The sequence below is a fragment of the Phycodurus eques genome, chromosome 3, assembly GCF_024500275.1.
Source record: "Phycodurus eques isolate BA_2022a chromosome 3, UOR_Pequ_1.1, whole genome shotgun sequence".
Taxonomy (NCBI): Eukaryota; Metazoa; Chordata; class Actinopteri; order Syngnathiformes; family Syngnathidae; genus Phycodurus; species Phycodurus eques.
The window spans coordinates 4,461,677-4,482,898 of NC_084527.1; the positions used below are offsets into that span (position 1 = coordinate 4,461,677).

The 21,222-nt window shown below is 42.4% G+C and overlaps 2 protein-coding genes across 4 annotated transcripts in view; both read right to left on the bottom strand.

Annotated features, from left to right (window-relative positions):
* The window catches only part of osbp2b (oxysterol binding protein 2b), a 34,979-nt gene extending 34,301 nt beyond the window's left edge, over positions 1-678 (bottom strand). For both annotated transcript variants that reach the window (XR_009768260.1, XM_061671573.1), the window contains exon 1: positions 346-678. Coding sequence is in view for 1 of the 2 variants with exons in the window: in XM_061671573.1 (XP_061527557.1) it covers positions 346-506 (161 nt within the window). In the remaining variant the exon portion in view is untranslated. The remainder of the gene's footprint in view (positions 1-345) is intronic.
* A 688-nt stretch (positions 679-1,366) lies between these two features.
* Positions 1,367-19,308, bottom strand: rasl10a (RAS-like, family 10, member A). 2 transcript variants are annotated; one of them, XM_061673298.1, is made up of 4 exons: positions 19,194-19,308; positions 18,225-18,588; positions 5,931-6,055; positions 1,367-3,146 (listed from the first exon to the last, which is right to left on the bottom strand). In XM_061673298.1, exons 2-4 carry the CDS (start codon positions 18,438-18,440, stop codon positions 2,876-2,878), a joined length of 612 nt encoding a protein of 203 aa, XP_061529282.1. In that variant the 5' UTR covers positions 18,441-18,588; positions 19,194-19,308; the 3' UTR covers positions 1,367-2,875. The 2 variants fall into 2 exon arrangements, with proteins under 2 accessions (XP_061529282.1, XP_061529281.1); XM_061673297.1 differs by having other exon boundaries at positions 19,005-19,308.
* Between the last annotated feature and the right edge of the window lie 1,914 nt (positions 19,309-21,222).

Below are 21,222 nucleotides of genomic sequence, written 5' to 3' on the forward strand. Positions count from 1 at the left end.
ACCATATGTTGACAAATGCGTAAAATGCAACTTGACTCTCATGACGAATGCAACTGGCTAGCTTGGCGAGCTAGCAGAAATCGTTAGCACAAATGGCCACATATGTGACACATAACATAGTCGGGGAAGCGCTAATGTTGTCGCCACTGCAAAACCAGCTGTCACTTCAGACAAAACGACCGCGTTGTTGTTGTTGTCAGCTGGCCGCCTGACGGGCAGCGCCAGTTAGCCTGCTAGCCATCCAGCCGCGGTGGCATCCAGCTGTGGTGATGCACCCCCGCCTCACGCTAATATGATGAGTTCTTCTCAGCAAGCCTGTTGACTGTTTCGTCCGTGTGTTTTTACCTGTAATACGACAGCAGGCCGTTGCTCAGGACGAACCATCGCCGCTGGTACCCTTTCAGGTAGTTGGTCCATTTAAAAAGCCAACCTTTGTAAGTATCCGAGCCCGCTGCTGGCGGGGCCGCGGTGGAAGCGGATGCCGAGCCCTTCCCTTGCTCGCTCATCCTCCGCTCAGCCGCACGCAAGTTTAGCCGGCGACAGGGACGACGCCAACACCGCCTGGATAGCGAGCGAGCAAGTCCGCGGTGACGAAAGGGCGAGGCGGAGGAGGGTCGGAGCGGAGCAGGGCATAGCAGAGCAGAAAGAGACGAGTGCCCTCCTTTTCACATGACGCCGGAACCGACGCTGGAGGAGGGACGACAAGGAACTGAAACACTTCGGCTGCTGCGGACCAGTGAGCGCAGCAGTGTTTCCAAACATGTTTTACCCAGGAACATAATTGACATTGGAGAACACGCAAAGTCTGTGAGGCACATATGCCCACCAATTGGTCATAAAATAATACAAACGCCTGTTTACTGTCAAATATTTCCACAAAAATAAAATGAATCAAATGAACTACAATTTCAAGAGGTCACTTATTTTATAGGTGAAAAAAAATATGTAAATAGCAATCACTCACAACAAGGCAATTAAAGAGGACTTTATGCAAGGCCAAATGTTTTGTCTACACAGTATATGCATCTTACTCCAGTTCTGCATTGTGGATATTGGTTAATATACTCATACTTCAAATCAATCTTGAAGGCATTTCACCTTAAGTTGTGCTGAGGTTTTAGAGGCTTAATTTTTGTTTCTGTAACAATCAGAATGCTTATATAGGAAAGAGGAGTTACGAATAAAGAGTGCATAACCACTACCCGATGGAAGCGTCCTCGTCCTCAGCAAAACGGTCAAAGTATATACTGTACACTAGATGGCAGTATTGACAAAATGTTGCCACACGCAAAGCACTGAACGGTTGCACCTTGCTGTTTCCAAATTATTTAATTCATCATGTAAAAACATCACAATACTACTAGCATAATAAAACAAATACAAGATTGTTTAAAAAAAAAAAAAGAAAAACGTAGCCCTTTTTATTTGGAAACACACAGACAATCTGATAAGAAGTCATGCTACACGCAGTTGCTGCTACATGTTTGTTAAATCTTAAATAGAAAACCAAAAACTAGGAAAACAGCATATTACCCTGACAGAAGGGTCATCACTACATCATGAGCTTGTGCTCCCACGTGCCAGTGTAAAACAATCACTCCACTCTGCAGCTCACAACACAGTCAGAAAACAGATGTGTTACAAAAAAAATCCAACACAATATCAAATTTTCACATCAGTGCAATTAAAACCCGACCTGTTGGACCTTGTGCCAACAATAGCATGCAAGTCAATGACTCTCGAAATCCCCTTAGGTACAACAAGTCTTCTAATGTTTAGTGCAGCCATATTCACAAACTGTAAACCTCTCATAATTGCCATTTACGGTTAAGATCCTGGTAGGAAAGCTTTAATTCAGTTCTTTGTGTATCTGGAACACACTTGTGGGGCGCTTGGTTGACGTTTTGGAGCATTGCTGCAGCATTGTTTGAGTGTGGATGGGTTTAACTTGACTGCTTTTAAATACAGTACGAGGTATCCGTCAGTCAAGTGGAATTTTATTGCTCCTTCCTAAGCCACAGCTTTCAGCATCTGGTTCTCATTTGCTCTCTCTGTCCTTTTGCTTGCTTGAATGCCAGCGATCAGGCTTGCCACTTTCTCTTCCCTCACACGCAGGCGCGCGCACACCAAACAAAACCTGCATGCAGTGCCTGTCTAAGACTCTGCAACCTTCTGCAGGTCCCTCATTCCCTTGCGTTAATGTATGCAGCAGAATCAGCCACTGAGTGGGGTGTGTGATGGAAAAGGGGTGGCGTGCGGGGGTCCTACAGTACATCACGATAAGGGACTGCAGCATTTTCCGCTGCATGACAACTATACATCACCTTTCACCTAAACAAACATCATCGTAAGTGCAGTACGGACAGGAGAGAAAAACGTGTCATTTAATCCGCACGATGTACGCTACTTTACGGAATCCAGAAACATACTAATCTATGTCTTTCAAAAGATCTCCCCAAATATCTTTTCTGTTCACTTGTCACCTCCCACCCCCTCACTAAATAGGACAAATTCAAAAGGAAGACAACCAATATTGCTTCCTCTCTCGTTTGAGTCTCACAAAAATAGGTTTCTTCCAGTCAGGCTGCAAGGAAACCATCACTAAGAAAAGTAAGGAGTCAGACATCTGAGTGTCTATGCAATACAAGGCCGGTTGTGTCTTACGTTGACTCCTCCCTTACGTCTATGCAGTGAAAGTGAACAGCAGCATGAGACTCGGAAGCGGTTGGATGGCCCGTGAATGGAATCGTATAAGGGCAGCTTCTAATAACTCTCATTATGAAAAATCAGCTCAGTAAAGCAGGAGGCCACAGGGTATTTAGTTTCCAGCCATTTAGATCAAGAAGTCCTTTGCTCCCCTGCTGAGGTGAGAGGGTCACATGATGGTGCAGCGGTTCCTCTGCAGCGCCCCTTGCAGGCGGATGGCGGTGTGATTCTGCCGCAGCCCCCGCGCCACGGCGATGCCCAACAGCTCCTTGAAGAGCAGGACCACGTGCCAGTTGAACTTGGCCGAGCATTCCACGTAGCCGCACTTCCACGTCTTCTTGACCAGAACTGACACGGCCCTGCGAGGCATGAAGCGCTGCCGTTGCAGGTCTCTCTTGTTGCCCACCACCAGAATGGGCACCTCGCTGCTGCTGCCTTCCCTGCAAAGGTTGACACGGACGCCTTAACATGTGGGTGCTGGGTGGGCGCAAGCTGAGCTATTTGCAGCTTTGCCTGCCTTTCTTCTGAGGTGTGAAGGGGTGGATTGGAGGATTAGAGCTCATGGGCTCTGGGGGGTGGGCACACTGTGCGATACTGCTTGCAAGCAATATGGAGTGTGAAAAGAAATGGCAAGTGACTGGTTGGCATAAATTAGTGAGGGGGGATGTGTGTTTGTAAAGCACCGTCGTAGGGTGTTATTATAAACATCCCCAGTTGATCGTCAATCGCAGTCATTTCCTGGATCGAGCTAGTGCCATGGAAAATACATAGTTATGTAACAACAAATTATTTTTTATTGGTGTAGTCTGAAATTGCAAATAGTATACAATACAATATTATACTGTATTGATAAAGTAAAGTGCATCTACAGTGGAACCTCGATAAAACAGACCCGATATAACAGATATCGGATAAACGGACCATCGGGACTGATCAATGTGTCCAAAAATAGTTTCCATGTGTCACTTAAACTGCTGTTGAAAAAGTCTGTTAGTTCCAGAATTGGCCACTTTTATTACTGGCGCTGAGACGCAATGCAGGCAGAAAATGGGACTGACGTATTTCTGGGTCACAGATATATTAAAAAAATAAAATAAAATTAATAACATTTAAAAAATGAAAAATCAATTTCCAAAAGACGTGCCTCCTGTGTGACGTGCCTCCAACATGGCAGCCATGTTGAATGTGAGGCATTGACGTGGCGGCTCTTTCATGATGGCTATATCTATTGTCTCTTGTACATAGACTCACAGCACAGAGACAGAGATCATCATGGCGACAGTGTTAACGCTGGGGGAAAAAAAGTCTCTTTTTAGGACAGTAACTGTTTTTTTTTTTTTTTTTGTCAAGCCGTTCGCCTTTACCAACAGATTTGGAACTAGGATGCACATTTAATTCCTCGCAGTTGATGAAAGCGACTCACCAATGATGAGTACTTTACGTCAACAATGTCACCATGACCAAGCACCAACCGTGGTAAGTTTGGATAAAATGTGAAACTTTCAAAATTTTCATTTTGTAGAATTTTATTTTTATTTATTTATTTATTTTTTATTTATTTTTTTACAATAACTTCGTACGGTACTGGGTGTTTTAGGCCACAAAAAAACTACAAAACAATAATTTGTACTGCACAGAAATATGGGTGCATATGGCCTAAATAAAAAGACAATTGGCTATATCGGACAACCCCCTGCCCCTATTACTCCCTTCTATCGAGGTTCCACTGTATTCCACAAGATTTCTTTACTTATCAGGTGTTCATATTACTATTAGTATTTTTTGCAGGATTTTTAAAGGGACAATGGGTTCCCCCTCCCTCATGGGCTCACCACCTGTGGGATGGGCCAAGGATTCAGTCGGATTATCCAGATATTCACAGATTCTGAATAGCACAAGGAGAAACGATTGTATTGTGATTCGCTAGTCAGCCGTTACTGTCAATGCGAATAGCAATTGGGGATTTAGACGGCGAGTCCAAGCTCTAATGGTCACAGAATGAATTAAACTCGTATAATTTCTTCCTTTGGCACAGCAACTTTCAGCATTCACACGACATTGCTCATTTTAATTTTCTGTTTTTTAGTAGGCAATATGAGAAGGGTAGGGGGACCTGATCATTTTTCATGAAAACAAGTGAAATAAGATCCTGTCCAATATTTTATTAGTTACATTGCGGTGCATGAAGGCCCGCCCAATGACAGCTGTAGTTCAAACAAATGATCTGTGCCTCTTTTAAGGATTAATAAAGCCTGCTCTTTGTTACAGTCTACCTCATTTATGACAAAGACTGGCATATTAGCACATCTGACAGGACAGATGGCGCGATAGCTCAACACACAGAATACGCAGGAATACCCACTGAGAGACTTGAACAGAATGATTTTACAGCCCAGGGATGAAATTTTATAAGACTTGAAAAACACACTGCAGTAATCACACCACCTTTCTCCGTTTTCCAGGCTGTATACAAATATCTGCAAGAGGAACAAGATATACCGAGCATGTGACAATATTGCTTCATGCCAGTGGGCTAAACAAAGGCAAATGTTACAAAAATAATAAAAACAAATGTAACTGATGTCTGGAGAATGTGCATTCTGCCCAAATAAACATATTTTTAATAGAAAGAACTAATCCCCCCTACCAGCCATGCTTCAGATCTTAATGCAATGCATGATTACACTTTTTTCCTGCATCCATTCCTCATGCAAGTATATTTTTTTCCATCTTTGGTTTAGAGAGCTATTACGACACGGAGCATAAACCTTCACACTAACATGTGCAAGACCCAAGGTGGGTCAATCGGCTGTGTGGGGGCAGTGCAGTCATGAAACCCCATACAAAACAAATGAAGCTAGCCATTAGACCTTTCAAAATGTGTGTTATCTCCATCTTACAGTATCAATTTGCCGCATCTGGGGTCTATTACCAATAGAAATATGCTTAAAAAGTAATCTTCGACACTCCAGTCACATTTGAGGTCTCTCGCATGTGGCAACGTGCAAATCAAATGTCATTACTAAACTGTTAGGATGCTGGAGGAGTGTGTGGAATTAAAAGATTTATTACCGCCTATATATCACGGTCACGCTGTCACAAAGGTGTTTATTGTATACTTTGGGGTCTGGCCTGTAAAATTGGACGTTTTCTGAGATGTCATCGCAAATCAAGTGTGATAGATAATAAGTTGCTTGCCAGATGAAGTGTGGTGCTGACCATACCGGTGTTCTACTATCTGCTGCCTGATCATCTTCACATATTCAAAACTCTCCACGCAGCAGATGTCGTACACCAGGATGTAAGCGTTGGCATTGCGAACGCCTCTGCAACGCAAATCCAGCCACTCCTGGAGGACACACATACATAAATAATGCGTAATTATCCGGATCAAGATGCTCTACAAACACGCAAAATAAAACCTTCAAAATTCAACCCAATTTGCAATGTTTACATTTTTAAAAACATTTGAACATAAACAATGCTGATAACTGAATGCTAAAGTTCAGCAGGTAGACCTTTTAGCAGAAATATTTTACCCGTTGGCACAACCACAGTGGCTTTCATCCTGCTGAAAAATAGTCCACACAGTTTCACGTTGCTTCTGTTGTATTTGTATGCTATATGCTTCGAAATTCTCATAAGAATGCCTTGTGCTGCAAAATAAATAGTGTTTGTGGGGGTCTATGTGATACATAGAATACATAACTAACTACAACAGCATACAATGGAATAAATACACAGTAATAATAGAGAGAAACTGAACAGCATGTGCTTCTTTTTTTACTCCAAATCACTTTGGCTCAGGGTCGGTGAAGCGTAAGAGAAAGGTGGACGACCCACGGCGAAGTCATAAAGCATGGCAAACGTCTGCTGGTAAGTACTGTATCTTAGCTACGAATGAGGAAGGAGAGCGGCAGCACAGAATGAAGAAAACATGAAGCAGAACAACTGCAATACTGTTGAACTTTTCTGTTTGACATTATAAGTTGCAAAGTATGTTTGGTTTCAAATTAGAAACAACAATTACAGTATATTCATAGTGTTGCCGTGATCTGTCACCAACCCACCACCCACTCCTTCCAAGCCTCCACAACAGCGCCCATTGAATTTCAGTATATTATTCCTGCTACAGGATGGAGATGGGAAGAGAGGACTTTCGAGGGCTGTGATGTCAAGGCTTGCATTCGAGGGGGTTAATGAGAGAAGAAACTCAGCCTTGAGATAATGTTTGAGAAGATGGGAAAGATAACCTCGGATCAACTTGTGAACTAAATGAAGGGGTGTTTTTTAAGAGCTGGAAACTATCATAAAATCCGTCTGGCACCTTCTACCTGAAATTTTACCACTCATTGGCACAGAGCAAAATATTAAATATGAAAAGTGTCAAGACCTATTTGAATTCAAGATGTAACTGCTAAAAAGATTTTGTCTCGTCTCCTGTTGCCATGCTAGCCTGGAGAAAACTGCAGAGGATCATCACACTGTATTTCTTTAGGAGTTATTAATCTATTTTGGTGACAGCAATTACTAATTGCATTATTGTACAGCTTGTGTGCCATCACCTCCACAAACGAGTAACAAGTAAGGTCGTCATATTTTAGCAATCTTGCTGAAACATACAAGACAGGCATCTGGACTGTTGGGTTTCCATTTGTGTGGGAATTTTGACCTGCACGTGTTAAAAAAAATAAACGTGGTACTTATTGTTTACGCTTTGTTTCTTTATTCATTGCTCTCACACATATATCCACATATCATCATCCCTTCTTCCTCTTGAATTTTTTTTCTTCGCACTAAGGCCCTAAATACTCCCTTGTAATGATCCAGTAATCACATTTGAATTGCTTAATATTTTGGATTATATACCACAGAAGACAAAATTAGGCTAACTGCCAACTACCAGTATAGATTTTGATGTCTTGATCTCAATTGTTCGTGTGATAAAACAGTTCGTAATCATTGAAAGGAAGAAAATTATGTTTTTGGTCATCAAAGTCTTACAGAAGTTGTATTTTGAAAACCATGTGCATCCAGCAGTGTCTCATGTAAAACCGCTTGTCTTGGTCAGATTATACGGTAATAGAAAAGTAAACCCACAAACTAGCAAAAATGAGTTTAAAAAAGGCTTTGGGGAGCTTCTTTGGAAATGGGAAAAGACCAAATTATGACAGATGTTCCATATCCTATTTTAGGAAAGAAGATTTTCAATGAAAACTTTGACCAAAATGAAATTATGAAGTAGAATGGACATAAGCACCGTAACACGCTTCAGGTGTCATTGTCTCCTTTTACACCAAGATGGCACGACTTGCTGACTAGAAACAAGCAAAGGGCTCCAACTGATTACAACTACATTCAGCAAAATGGTGAGTTTTAATTTCTATAATTTTGTAGAAATATTTTGATTTGTTTCTATGCCTCTCCATCAAAACATTGGTTTACGTGAAAGTGGTCAGTGGCGAAACAAAGCTTGGGGTCCGCTGCATGCCTTAGAAGGCAAAGCAACAAGTGCGACATTTCCAGAAGAAAACAAAAATAATTGTGAGGAATTCTGTTGATCTAAGTGCATGTGTCTGATGGTTGTTAACATTTTATTACAACTGTGCGACAGTACAATGAATGTGATTTATAAGATTTGCATTGGAAGAGATGGAATTAAAAAGCATCTCAAACAGTGAGAGAAAGAGAAAGAGAGAGAGCGAGAGAGAGAGAGAGAGAGAGAGAGAGAGAGAGAGAGAGAGTACTGTAGTTTGAAGGTGCATGAACGGATTTTTGTTTAGTCCATTATTTTGTATTGAGGTTTTGTTGTTTCTGATGCACCTGTAACCCACAGCACTTTGAAAAACCATGTATCATCAAGGTGGTGATTATGATCCATATTTTCACTTCATGGTTCTGATTAGCATTGGACCCCTCCCTTTGAAGCAATGATTGCTCTAATTCGCCATACAGTTCTCCCCTGTGGTAATTATATTACAGTACTCCATCCCACAGCTCCGTGTAACCCAAAACTTTAATGCTGAGAATCCTATTACAAATGTTGAAAATATGGCTTCCAGCTTGTACAGGAACATTTGTGCGCATGGCGGAGGTGCGCCAGGACGAAGATTGGTGTAACTTGCAACGATGGAAATGCAAACACATTGAAGTCAGGGCGGCTTGCGGAGTGTGAGGCAACGCGCACATCTGCAGAGATAATGAGGCTGCTCAAACATGCACCACTGAAAGACAAGGGAGCACCGCAAGGAAGTGTGATCATGTTCAGGAACTTTTTATATAATATATATATATAATATATATATTCTGCAGTTCTCAGACTAATGGGACGCAAGTAATTTAATAACAGGATGTCAACACAGCTCGCCCTCATTTGACAATGGTCAGGTGCGCAGTGACCTGAGTTGCAGCTGAGCTAAAAATAGCATCTTGTATTCTCATCTCATATCCTGCTTGAGGTCCCAGTCCCAGAGGGGGAGAAGGAGGTTGGGGAGGAAGAGGGGCAGGGCGCAGCGAGACGATTGCTCCACAGCCGAGCAAGACACAAAAGGTAAGATACGAGTGGGGGAAGATGCAGCCACACGGTGCTGATGAAGTCAAGTGGATTTTTAAAAATGCATGTGTGGGCACGTTTACAGTATTTGTGCCACAGTGTGCTTGTGGGACCATGGCTGTGAAGTGTGGTGCTACTGTTTGGAGACAGTATTCTGGGAAGAAAAAGAGCATCTCCTCCTTGTCTCCTCAAGAGCCAAAACACAACACGTTTCCCTGACAACTGCAGACAAATGACAAACGATAAAGCTGTCCAAGTCTCCTAATTTAGGGAGCCACAATGAATCATTGTGATGGAGCCATATCCATGTAACCTGTGGCGGTAGGGGTCTTGGGTAATTAGTGTCAACCACAGGTCACACAATCAGATTTGCAATTAAAATCTAGTGGTCCCCTGAGGATAAAAATGTCCATTATTCAACGGCGACCTTATCAAGAATATTTTAATCTGTCGGAGACAAACCCTTTTTAGAAATTCACAGCGTTTCACATAATGTAGAGACAATGGCCCATTGCTCATTAGTTGTACTTGCGCACAGAATGAGAAAATGGTGTGCCTACTTTTGGGATACTCAGTCAAAATGAGCTATATGCTCCACGGATATTGTTTCACTTTTGTTGGCCTTGGTCTGTGCTTTACTGAGAGATAGTCCCATCAAATATACTGTACTACTACGTTTGGGGTCGCCACAACGTGTCGTCCTTTTCCATGTCCTTCTCCTGCAACCTCCTCTCTAACACCAACTGCCCTCATGTCTTCCCTCACTAAATCTAACAAGCTTCTCTTTGGTCTTCCTCGAGCTCTCTTGCCTGGGAGCTCCATCCTCATCATCCTTCTAGCAATATACTCACTCTCTCTCCTCTGGATGTGTCCAAACCATTAAAGTCTGCTTTCTCTAACTTGGTCTCCAAAACATCTAACCTTGGCTGTCCATCTGATGAGCTCATTTCTAATCCTATCCAACCTGGGCACTCCGAACGAACCTCAACATCTTCATTTCCGCCATCTCCAGCTCTGCTTTCTGTTGTCTCATCACTGTCTCTAATCCATACATCATGGCTGGCCTCACCACTGTTTTATAAACTTTGCCCTTCATCCTAGCAGAGACTCTTCTGTCACATAAGACACCTGACACCTTCTTCCACCCGTTCCAACCTGCTTGGACCCGTTTCTTCACTTCCTGACCACACTCACCATTGCTCTGGACGGTTGACCCCAAGTATTTAAAGTCCTCCACCCTCGCTATCTCTTCTCCCTGTAGCCTCACTCTTTTCCCTCCACCTCTCTCATTCATGCACATATATTCTGTCTTACTTCAGCTAATCTTCATTTCTCTCCTTTCCAGTGCATGCCTCCACCTTTGTAACTTTTCCTCCACCCGCTCTGTGCTTTCACTGCATATCACAATGTCATCTGCAAACATCATGGTCCACGGGGATTCCAGTCTAACCTCATCTGTCAGCCTAGCCATCACCACTGCAAACAGGAAGGGGCTAAGGGCTGATCCCTGATGCAGTCCCACCTCCACACTAAATTCCTCTGACACACCTACAGCACACTTCAGCACTGTTCTGCTGCCCTCATACATGTCCTGTATTAATTCTCTACCACGTCAGAGTTCCGCATGCAGTACCACAGTTCCTCTCAGCCTGTCATAGGTTTTCTCAAGATCTACAAAGACACAATGTAGCTCCTTCTGACCTTCTCTGTACTTTTCCATCAACATCCTCAAGGCAAATAATGCATCTGTGGTACTCTTTCTAGGCATGAAACCATACTGTTGCTTGCAAATACTCACTTCTGTCCTGAGTCTAGCCTCCACTACTCGTTCCCATCACTTCTTTGTGTGGCTCATCAACTTTATTCCTCTATAATTCTCACAGTTCTGTACAACACCCTTGTTCTTAAAATGGACACCAGCACACTTTTCCTCCATTCCACAGCCACTTCTCCTAGATGCTTCCATAATTCTAGAGGTATGTCATCAGGACTAACTGCCTTTCCATTTTTCATCCCCTTTCGTGCATTTCTAACTTCCCCCTTACTAATCATTGGCACTTACTGGTCCACCACACTTGCTTCTTCTACTCTTTCTTCTCTCACATTTTCCTCATTTATCAACTCCTCAAAGTACTCTTTCCATCTAACCAGCACACTACTGGCACCAATCAACACGTTTCAATCTCTATCCTTAATCACCCTAACCTGCTGCACATCCTCCCCATCTCACATCCTACCGGTCGGGCATAACCACTAATTACATTATACATATCACCCTCAATTTCAAGTTTCAGCCTCATAACGTCATATAATACTCTTTTCACCTCCAAGACATTCTTAGCTAACTATTCTTTTAAAATAACCCCTACTCCATTTCTCTTCCCATCTACGCCATGGTGAAATAATTTGAACCATGCCCCTTAACTTCTAGCCTCACTGCCTTTCCACCTGCTCTCCTGGACGCACACTATATCAGCCTTTCTCCTAATCATCATGTCAACCAACTCCCGGGACCATGAGAGGCTTTTCCTGTCATGGTCCCAACATTCAAAGTCCCCACATTCAGTTATACTCTCTGTGCTTTCCTCTTCTCTTTCTGCCTAAGAACCGCTTTCCATCTCTCCTTCGTCTTCGACCCACAGTAGCTGAATTTCCACTGGCGCCCTGTAGGTTAACGGCACTGGTGGCAGACGTTGTCAACCCGGGCCATCACCGATCCCGTATGGAATTCTTTGGATGAACACTCATATTTTTTGGGTAAAGTTTTAAGCCGGATGCCCTTCCTGATGCAACCCTCTGCATTTATCCAGGCTTCGGACCGGCCTACAGTTTGCACTGGCTTGTGCCCCCCATAGGGCTGAATTATCAAATATACTATACATACTGTTTATATACAATATTTAAAAAAACTTTATTTTACCATGGTTCATACATGGTTTCTTCTTCTTAAAAAAAATTTTTTTTTTGAAAAAAAGCTCCGCTTTAGCGTTTGCTGCACTTTGGTGCCGCCACCACACTTAACCGCACTAATCTTGACACCTGTGACTAAAATGGCCTAATGGCGCCTTTACAGCTCCCCAGACACCATTTGTACTCACACAAATGCATACACAGACAGACACACACACACACACACACACACACACACACACACACACCCTTCAGGGATGAGCGCTTCATATTTGGAAGGCTCTAAGTTACATAATGCAGAACATTATGTAATACCAAGCTAACAACATGGACAGAAGAAACTAAGAAAAATGTCCAGACGCTTGTGTCCAAAATAAAATGGAATTAATGAGCCAACTGTGAGGCTGTTATCGCATCTCATTGACGCACTGTGGCAAACATTCAATATTATCAGCAGTAGACAGGCGCACCACATGACCAATAAAGTAGAAAGATGGACATCTTGTTTGTTTCCAATATTAGACTGGATTAAAGAAAAAAATCAGAATGAAATGTTTATTTTTCCAAATATAACATGGAGCTGCTCAGAAGCACGGAGGCACGCTGACTCACCGAACCCTGCAGCTTATTCATGACAAATTAGAGGATGCTATTTGGTCAGCCGTCCTTCAACAGTGTCCATTAAACTCCAGGCAACCTTTCTAATTGACTGCACTGAATTCCTCCTGCCTTCCCCGTTGCGCTTTTATTCCTACAACTTTTTTTTTCCCTCGAACTTGCTGTGTTGGTGCATGTCAGTCCAAAACAATTGATTATCTGAAACAAAGTTTGAATAGGTGTTATGAATAGGTTTGAATTTGTTTGAATAGGTATCTATCTGTAAATGACAAAGTAAAGGACTGTAAGTAGGCTATATATGATCAGGCTTTTTGGGGCCGATCAGCGAGTTGAAAAAAACGATAACCGATCACCGATCCAATCACAAGATGGAGCAATGTATCTATTTAAATGACCTATTCATTTACTGTAAATACTTGTGTACTTAATTGCTCAAAAAAGTATATTTACAATAAATAATGTATCTTTGTTCATCTATTTATGCCAGTGAGGCATAGCGACAGACAGAACAAATGATAAATGGTCTTCTATTAGATGGCAGGAAGTACATACAGTCATTAATGTATTCACTTTTTGTGACATTTTTGTTTGTTGGTGTTCTGGGAGATTTTTCAATTGTAAAATATGTCCCTTGGCTCCATAAAGGTTGGAAATCACTGCTCTAGTCAGATCGTATATTCCAGGGGTGCCCAAACTTTTTGGCTCAGGGGCCACATTAACATAAAAAAATTGTCATGCGGGCCAGCATGAATTTTACATGATACCGACGAGGGGAATGCTTTTTGTATTTATTTTTATTTTACTTTGTTTTACTATGCTGTCTGCTGCTAGGTAGCTCTGATAACTGCTTGACCTGGATAAATGAAGGTTAAAATAAAAATTAATGAAATGCAAAATAAAGTATTTTTATGAAATTTGACTCAAACTTTATTAATCAGAATCAACAAACAACATGTTTGCATTAATGTGAAGGGTGATACTGAGATCTCGACTGCAGTAAATGGGGCAGGTCTGGCTCAAAAGCGGTGGTTTTAATGCGCAAGATGTCACGCAGGTGGGAGAATATAGCAATTCAAAAGACTCACGCAAACAATTTTTATGTTTACACTATCAGACACTGAGATGCTTCTGAATTTTCAAAAATATATAGTGCAAGCTATATGTTATGACGTTCCGGACCATCTTGAAGACATTTTCCTGAACTAGACGTGACTTTTATTTGAAGACCCCTGTTCTAGAGTATTCTAATCAGCTATATGTTTAAAAATGGGATGTTTATGCAATGAGAAATTCTATGAATAATAATAATAATTTTGCCAAAATGTAATAAACATGAAAACTGAATATTTGAAATAACTCTTAACACGACATCTTGTAGTCTTTTCATGGGTCATTTCCAGATAAAGGATGCCCATTCACCAGATGCAATTTTACTTCCAGTCAAAATATTGTCAAAATACGAAACATGCTGGACTCAGCTCCATATACAGTATTTCAACTGGTCTAACCAGAGTTGAATTTCTTTGCCTGGAGCGCTCCAAATCGAGCAGGGCGGTGATTCAAAAACACACCGTGTCTCATCAGCCTGCTCATTATGAACAGAGGACGTGAACACACAAAGCGAGAAGCCTTTAGTACAAGCCGGACATGACTGGAATAGACAAAACAACTCAATTAAGCGGGGAGGGGAAAAAAAAGGCCTGGAGTCCTCGCAGGTTAGCTGCTGAGCAAGGGCCACACATAAATCTTGCTCATAGAAATGTTGTGGCAGCACTCAGCTAATGGTTTTCTTTGTCTGTGGATACCTTTCCGAGGCTGTGACTGACAACAGACAACACTCCGCCACACATTGTGATGAAATGCTGCTTCGATATGATTCAACACATCTGTGTGCTTAAAAGCCTCCTCGTGTGACTCAAAGCGTAGCCCACACTCCAGCAGCGGCACACTCATCGTGTCTCGTTCCAGCTCTCCTTTCGTCTCCTCAAAGGGGGGTTGAGCGTCATTGAGACCTGCCTTTTCCCAAACTGATGGCGGCTCCATTTTTACTGGGTCGTCGACTGTCAGTGTAAAATGACGGAAGTCAAGAAGAGACTTTTCTTACTCCCGCAAAAAAAAAAAAAATAAATAAAATAAAATAAAAATAAAAAATACATAAACGAAACGATGTGGAGGGCAGGCACAAGAGCAAAAACCCATTCGATTTTCTTGTTTGTTTTTGGTGTAAATCCACATAAGACTGTTGATTTACCATTTGACTCAAAATGGAAATGTTCCCCCTGCCCCAGAATCCAAAATGGTACACTCCCATCGGCTTACTTTGTCCTCCATGTAGCGCATTAGCGATATTGATTTAGGCTTGTTGTTTACGTTGACTTATGTTGGGATTTTAAGACAAGATATTATATTGCACAAGGAGGATTTAACTGGTTGTTACAGGACAGAGATTATTGCTTTTTGTGTGGTGAATTCTCAAAATAAAAGACATGACAGTGGTACCTTGATCTATGAATTCTCCAACTTACGAGGTTTAGAATGCAGGTGGAATTCTGATTGTCTAGACATTGCAGATGTTCCAGCAATACATGATGTGTTTTAGTAAATTTGGTTCCTGGGAAATTGGATCTTGAGCGGAGAAAGTTAGGGAAACTGTGATTGAGATGAAGACAGAGGACTCAATTGAGTGAACTGTGTGAGCGAAATGTCCCATTGCTCTGGACCGCTCTGAATCTGTTCAAGAAACCTCTCATCTGCTTCTGTGTCTCATTTTGTCTTTTAGGCGACACCTTCACGGTGCGGACAGCCACATCTGCTGTTCAGGAGGCCCACTTATTTGTGATGCCAAAGCGACAAGAGAAAAGAGCCGCGCCGTCATCAGGTGTTACAAAGCAACTAAATATGGCGACCATGGAGATTTGGCTCTGGAAAACAGCCACTCTCTCGAGGACATGAGTCACACCTTCAGCTGAAATGGTTTGGAGTGCACATCCGGCACTTAAACACAGACAACCTTCAGGTGTTTTTGCACCTTTTTGGTCACCAGGTTCATGATATAATAAGATCTACTTCTTCACGGGAAAAAAAGGAACTTTATTTTACAAATTTGCTTGACCTTTTAGGTACTGTCCTCAGTCAGGTACAAAAAAAACATCTTATGAGACCCAATACAAGAGCTGTATTAAAAAAACAAAAACAAACGACCATTATAAATGGAATAAAGTTCTGTTTTTGTTGATGGTGTCAACGTAACAATATTATTTTGGTTGGCCCGGTAGGTTGCAGTGGTGTACATTATAACCACATCATACTAAGAGGTGACTCTAATTTTTATTTTTTTTAGCAGCTTGAAAGTATTCTGTATTCGTGGATTCTTTTGACTGTGAAGCAGACAAGTACATTCTCAACATGGCGCCTGCACAGACCTAATGTAGTAAAAATATAGCAATAATATGACTGTTATAATCATAGCAACAGCTGTATTTACTTTTTCATCTGTAGAAACCTATATTGTTACAGTAAAGAAACTGTCAGCCTGTCGTCCTCACCTCCGCCGATAATGAAATTTGACATACGACCTGTGGTCATCTGGCAAAAAAGGGCAGGCTGTTCTATTTTGCAAATGTGGGATTAGAAAAGCAAGTGCTCTGTCGACATATGCGCCATCATCCTGCATTTGTGCCACAGCAAGGATACAAAGTCACGCAGAAGCAGGTTAAAGAAGACAGCGTGGTTAATAAATAATACACCGTTCTGTCCTCACTGGGGGCACTTTAAAACGTCAAAGTGAAGTGTTAAGTCAGTTGCGTCTCCATAGCAACTACACCGGGGACATCTGAGCGTGCTAAAAGAAATAAATATCAGTGTTGTGGTCCTTGGCGGTTGCCAATGTGAACAGAACTTATCAAAGTATGAGGAAAGTGTCTTTTTTTTCACTGTAAAAAAATAGCAATACAGGAGCAGTCGATGTCTCAGGGTACAGACTCCACATCCCTGTAAAATGAGCAGTGTCGAACCTTTCGGAATATTGGCTAAAAGGCTCTACATTGATTTGATCAGAAAGAATTTAAATGATGACGTTGTATTTTTGGCCAAAATGTAGCCAGGCCTGGATGCTCTGTGTGAAAACGCTAGTGCAAAAACAATAGTGCACCCCAACATAGCGTCGTTCTCTGGGCTTGCTTTTCTTCTGCACAACGGGGGCTTGAGACCAGGTCAAATACACAAAAGAAGGTCTTCACCAGAACAACATGAAGGTTTTGCAATGGCCCAGCTCGGGAGCAGACAAAGCCCAGACCTACATCCAATTGAAAAACTGTACTGTGATCTGAAGAAGGATTTGTACAACAGAATACCCTCAAAGTCTGTCGCAAGTGGTGTTGCCTTGACTTTTAAGTTTTCCCATAGATTTACTAACATTGTGAGCCGACTAACAAACAAAAAAATGCTACATTAGACATAGATAACAACTACAAAAATACATCTAACCTTTATTGTTTTTTCAGATTAGACAGAATTTTTCAGAACGTCAGAAGCTGGTGGTTTTCAGGCTGGCTATAAAATGAAAAGCACTGTTTGTGAATCCTTCTTGGAGCTGACAACAACCAAAAATTCTCTTATATGAGGCCATGGATGGGGAATATCGTGCGTCCAGGAATCTGTTGCACCACTGTAGTTAACACTTCCTGGGTCATGTCCTAGAGATCTCAAAACCTCAACACCAATTGACTTTACGGCGAAAATCTCGTTTTCCGCGGGGCATAGGGGCCGAGTCGAATAGCAAAGCCTAAGATTCCACAAGTTGGAAGTAAAGTGCTACTCTTCTACATGAAACTCTGCAACTCACTTCAACATTGGTCCATCATGCTAAGCTGCCACAAGATGACAGCAAAGTCCTATTTTCCTCTCAATGAAACCCCTCAACTCACTTCAACATACAGGCATTTTATGTTCAAGACTGGCATAAATTAGGCATGGTGCACTTCATTTAAAATTAAGATGCGTCAGTGAGTTGTAAATCGAGTCCATAGTCACTAGGCACCAAAAGCCAGCAAAATGGTGCCAAAGTAATAATTGTATTGCTTTGGCTTGCACACAAAAAACAGTGAATATGTGAGCTTTTCAGCGAATAACTGTTTTTCGGGACTAATAGGTCCCCCCCCCAAAAAAAAAAAAATCTGTAATCGCTAACTGCAAATATGGAGGTGTTCACTGTATCTCCCGCTATTTAAATCTTTATGTCGTGGCTTTTGGAAAACTATTAAGCCCATTTTGACTCAAATGTTTTTGTTTTTTTTCTCAAATGTAGGAACTAAAAGTAAAAAGTTGTCCCCCCCCCCAAAAAAAGTAGAGATAGCCTACCTGAGAAATGTACTTGGGTAACGGAGTATTTGTAGCCTACTTCATTATTAGTTGTGAGAAGAAGTGCTGCTTGTGTTACCTGACTGGAGCTGGATGGGAAGGAAGAGATCGGCGGGACGTCCAGGACCTTCAGCTCGTACATGCTCCCGTTGAGGATGACGGAGGGTCGGTACACATATCTGGAGCGGGTCGGCGTGTACACCTCCGAGAAGTCGTTGTAGATGAACTGGCGGATAATAGAAGTTTTGCCCACTCCGGGAGCACCGATGACGGCGATACTCAGCGTCTCCACCATTCCTGGCGACCGGGGTCAACACCATGGACACCCGGAAGTCAAGCTCGAGTTCCCGCTCACAGAGGTCAAAGTTACAACTCCAGGCTGGTCGGGTCGAACAAGTCATCCACGCGCCCAGCAGACGTCACGTGTTCTCTGTAATGGCATCCTGGGGAGTGGAATAGAAGACAGTCCAGTCAAAAATAATAATACCGCCCCCCCGCCCCAAAAAAAAATTATTTGTTCTTTATAAACACGCAGTGTAACACAAACTTCCACCGTCCTTTTTGATATTTTGACTAACGCTCTTGTACAACGATAATTCCGATTAAAAATAAATACATGAAATATATATATTTTTAAAAATGATTTAAAAAAGATTCATGATATACGACAATAAATCACCCAAAAAGTTACAAGTGGAAAAAAAAAAAATAATATAAAAAAATAATAATACCCCAGACACGGAGTGCAAACTGTTTTGCTTTTTTTTTTTTTTTTTTTCTTGAAGGAGAGACCCCCTGCGTGGGAGCCCACCTAGGTGCCCTCCACATGGACATGATCACAGCCAGGCTCCAATCTGACCTTGGCCGAGACGCGCGTGCAGGAGCCCTCGGTGTCTTCATCGCTTCTTCATCCCCACGATGCACCGCTTCCACGCACCTCCATCACACGGCGCCGTGACGCGCTCCACGTGTGGTAAAATCACACACTGCCACATAATAGACTTCCTCTAAATGAATGTACAGACGGATTCATTCAGCTACGGCTCACATTTCGAGGAGAAAAAGATAATCCACGCAGGCGTGTCAGGCGTGGGGTTTCTGTTATGGCATCCAATTGACGAGCACCGTGGATGCGTCTGCGGAGAGGAAAGGAAGGCACCAGCTTCTCTCTTTCTCGCTCTCTCTCTCTATCACGTGATTCCGTGTGGAAGCTGTCACGGAGGTGCAGGAGTGCTGCACATCATCTCGCCGAGGGACACGAGCGGCGAGAGGGTCCACGGCCAGGGCAGAGACGATGAGCCTCATCCATCACATCCCTTACCATGGCCACATTTAACAACGCCGCTTTTTTTGATGTGCTGGCCTCCCGTGGAGCTTGTTAAAAAAAAACACACAAAAAAAAAACTTCATTCCTTTGAGCCACTTATGCAGTGTTTACCAACCGTATTGGGACGAGGCATGTCTCAAGGAACACCACCAAACAATGATGTCAGAAAAAGTATCCATCCATCCATTTGCTATCCTACTGGTTAACAGTCAAGAGGCAAAATTTAGCAGGGCAGTTTATTGTTGAAATGATAAACTCATATTTTGCTACTTTTTAAATAATTATATTGGTTTATAAACCTTTGCTTTTGACCTCTTTTCATTAACAGTTAGATCATTATTATATTTCATTTTATACTGCGTTTCTGTACATTTGGAGCTATTTTTCAATATCCAACAGACGTATTTCTGTGGGTACTCTGACATTCCAAAAACATGCATGTAAAGGTGCTACAGAAAAGGGATGGATAGAGGTGTTCCCTCTCGGTAGCACGACTACATTCATTCATTCATTCATTCATTCGCTTACACGAGACAATGCAGAAGATGTCCAGTGGGATACATTGCTGCTGTCTGCAAGCTTTAGACTTCCTCCAGCTCTCGTATTGGATCTCATTAGATTCTCCAGGCCTTTCCAATGTTGTGTCCAGTGTGTTTAACAGCTGGCTCTTTTTCTGCGTCACTCCTCATAAAACATTAGCTATAGAAGAAAATTGGAACAGCTTGTGTGCAGGCAGGGACAGGGCTGTGCATGCTACATCTTGGTCATTCATTAACAGAAGCGGCCAGGTCAAAAAGTGCTGGTAAGACTTTTGACCAAAAAAAAAGCTCTTCATTAACATAGTGCACGGCAATGAGCTGCTGATGAAAAAAAAAAAAAAAAAAAAGATCACTTTCAGCAGGTTGCTATCAGGTTATCGCTCTCATGAGCTCAAATATTACTCAGTGAATTATAAGGAGGAGTGTAAACCGATCAATAAGTGAGAGAACACAGTGCCGTAGCTGTACTTTACTGAATGTTAACTATGAATAGTGTAGGGAGCTGGATTGTCCGAGAATGTTTAATGTAATGTCATGTGTATTAGTATTCCAATTAGGGACAGAGCCGGCCCGAGGCATTAGTGAAGTAAGCGGATGTTTGGGGGCCCCCTGGGTTACGAGAGAGAAAGAGAGAGGGGCGGGGGGGGGGGGGGGGGGGGGGGGAATGAATGAGGATTTAAAAAAAAATACATAAATCATATTAAGAAAACAAGGAGGTGACACAAAAATCTAAATCCTGAATACCAGTGCAAGCAGCAGATAGAGGGTACAAAGCCAATCACTGCACTGCAGGAGTCTTGTGTCCAGTTCAGTGACGCCCCCTGTTGGCAGGCATTTACAACACCCGATCAATCTTATTGATCATCCGCACAAGAGAGACAATAGTGACTGCACGGATGAGAAAGTCACTACATCAGCACGTGACCTTCACTGCCCAAGGGAGCATCGTGTCCCTCTTGAACCAATGCGGCCCAAACCCTCACTGAGCCATCAGAAAAGGGCGCCGACTTTAAACGGCCTTTGAGAGGAGCCGCTTTTAACTTGAGGGCGCACTCAGCAGCAGCGGATGAAGCTCTTGACGTTAGTGCAAGTTTAAAAAAAGAGAAAAAGGCGGTTGACTTTGTATGCAAGGCTGAGGAAGCAGCTTGCCATGTCTGGCTTGAAAAGGTCAACAGGGATCTACTGCATATGACTATATTTTAGACAAAATG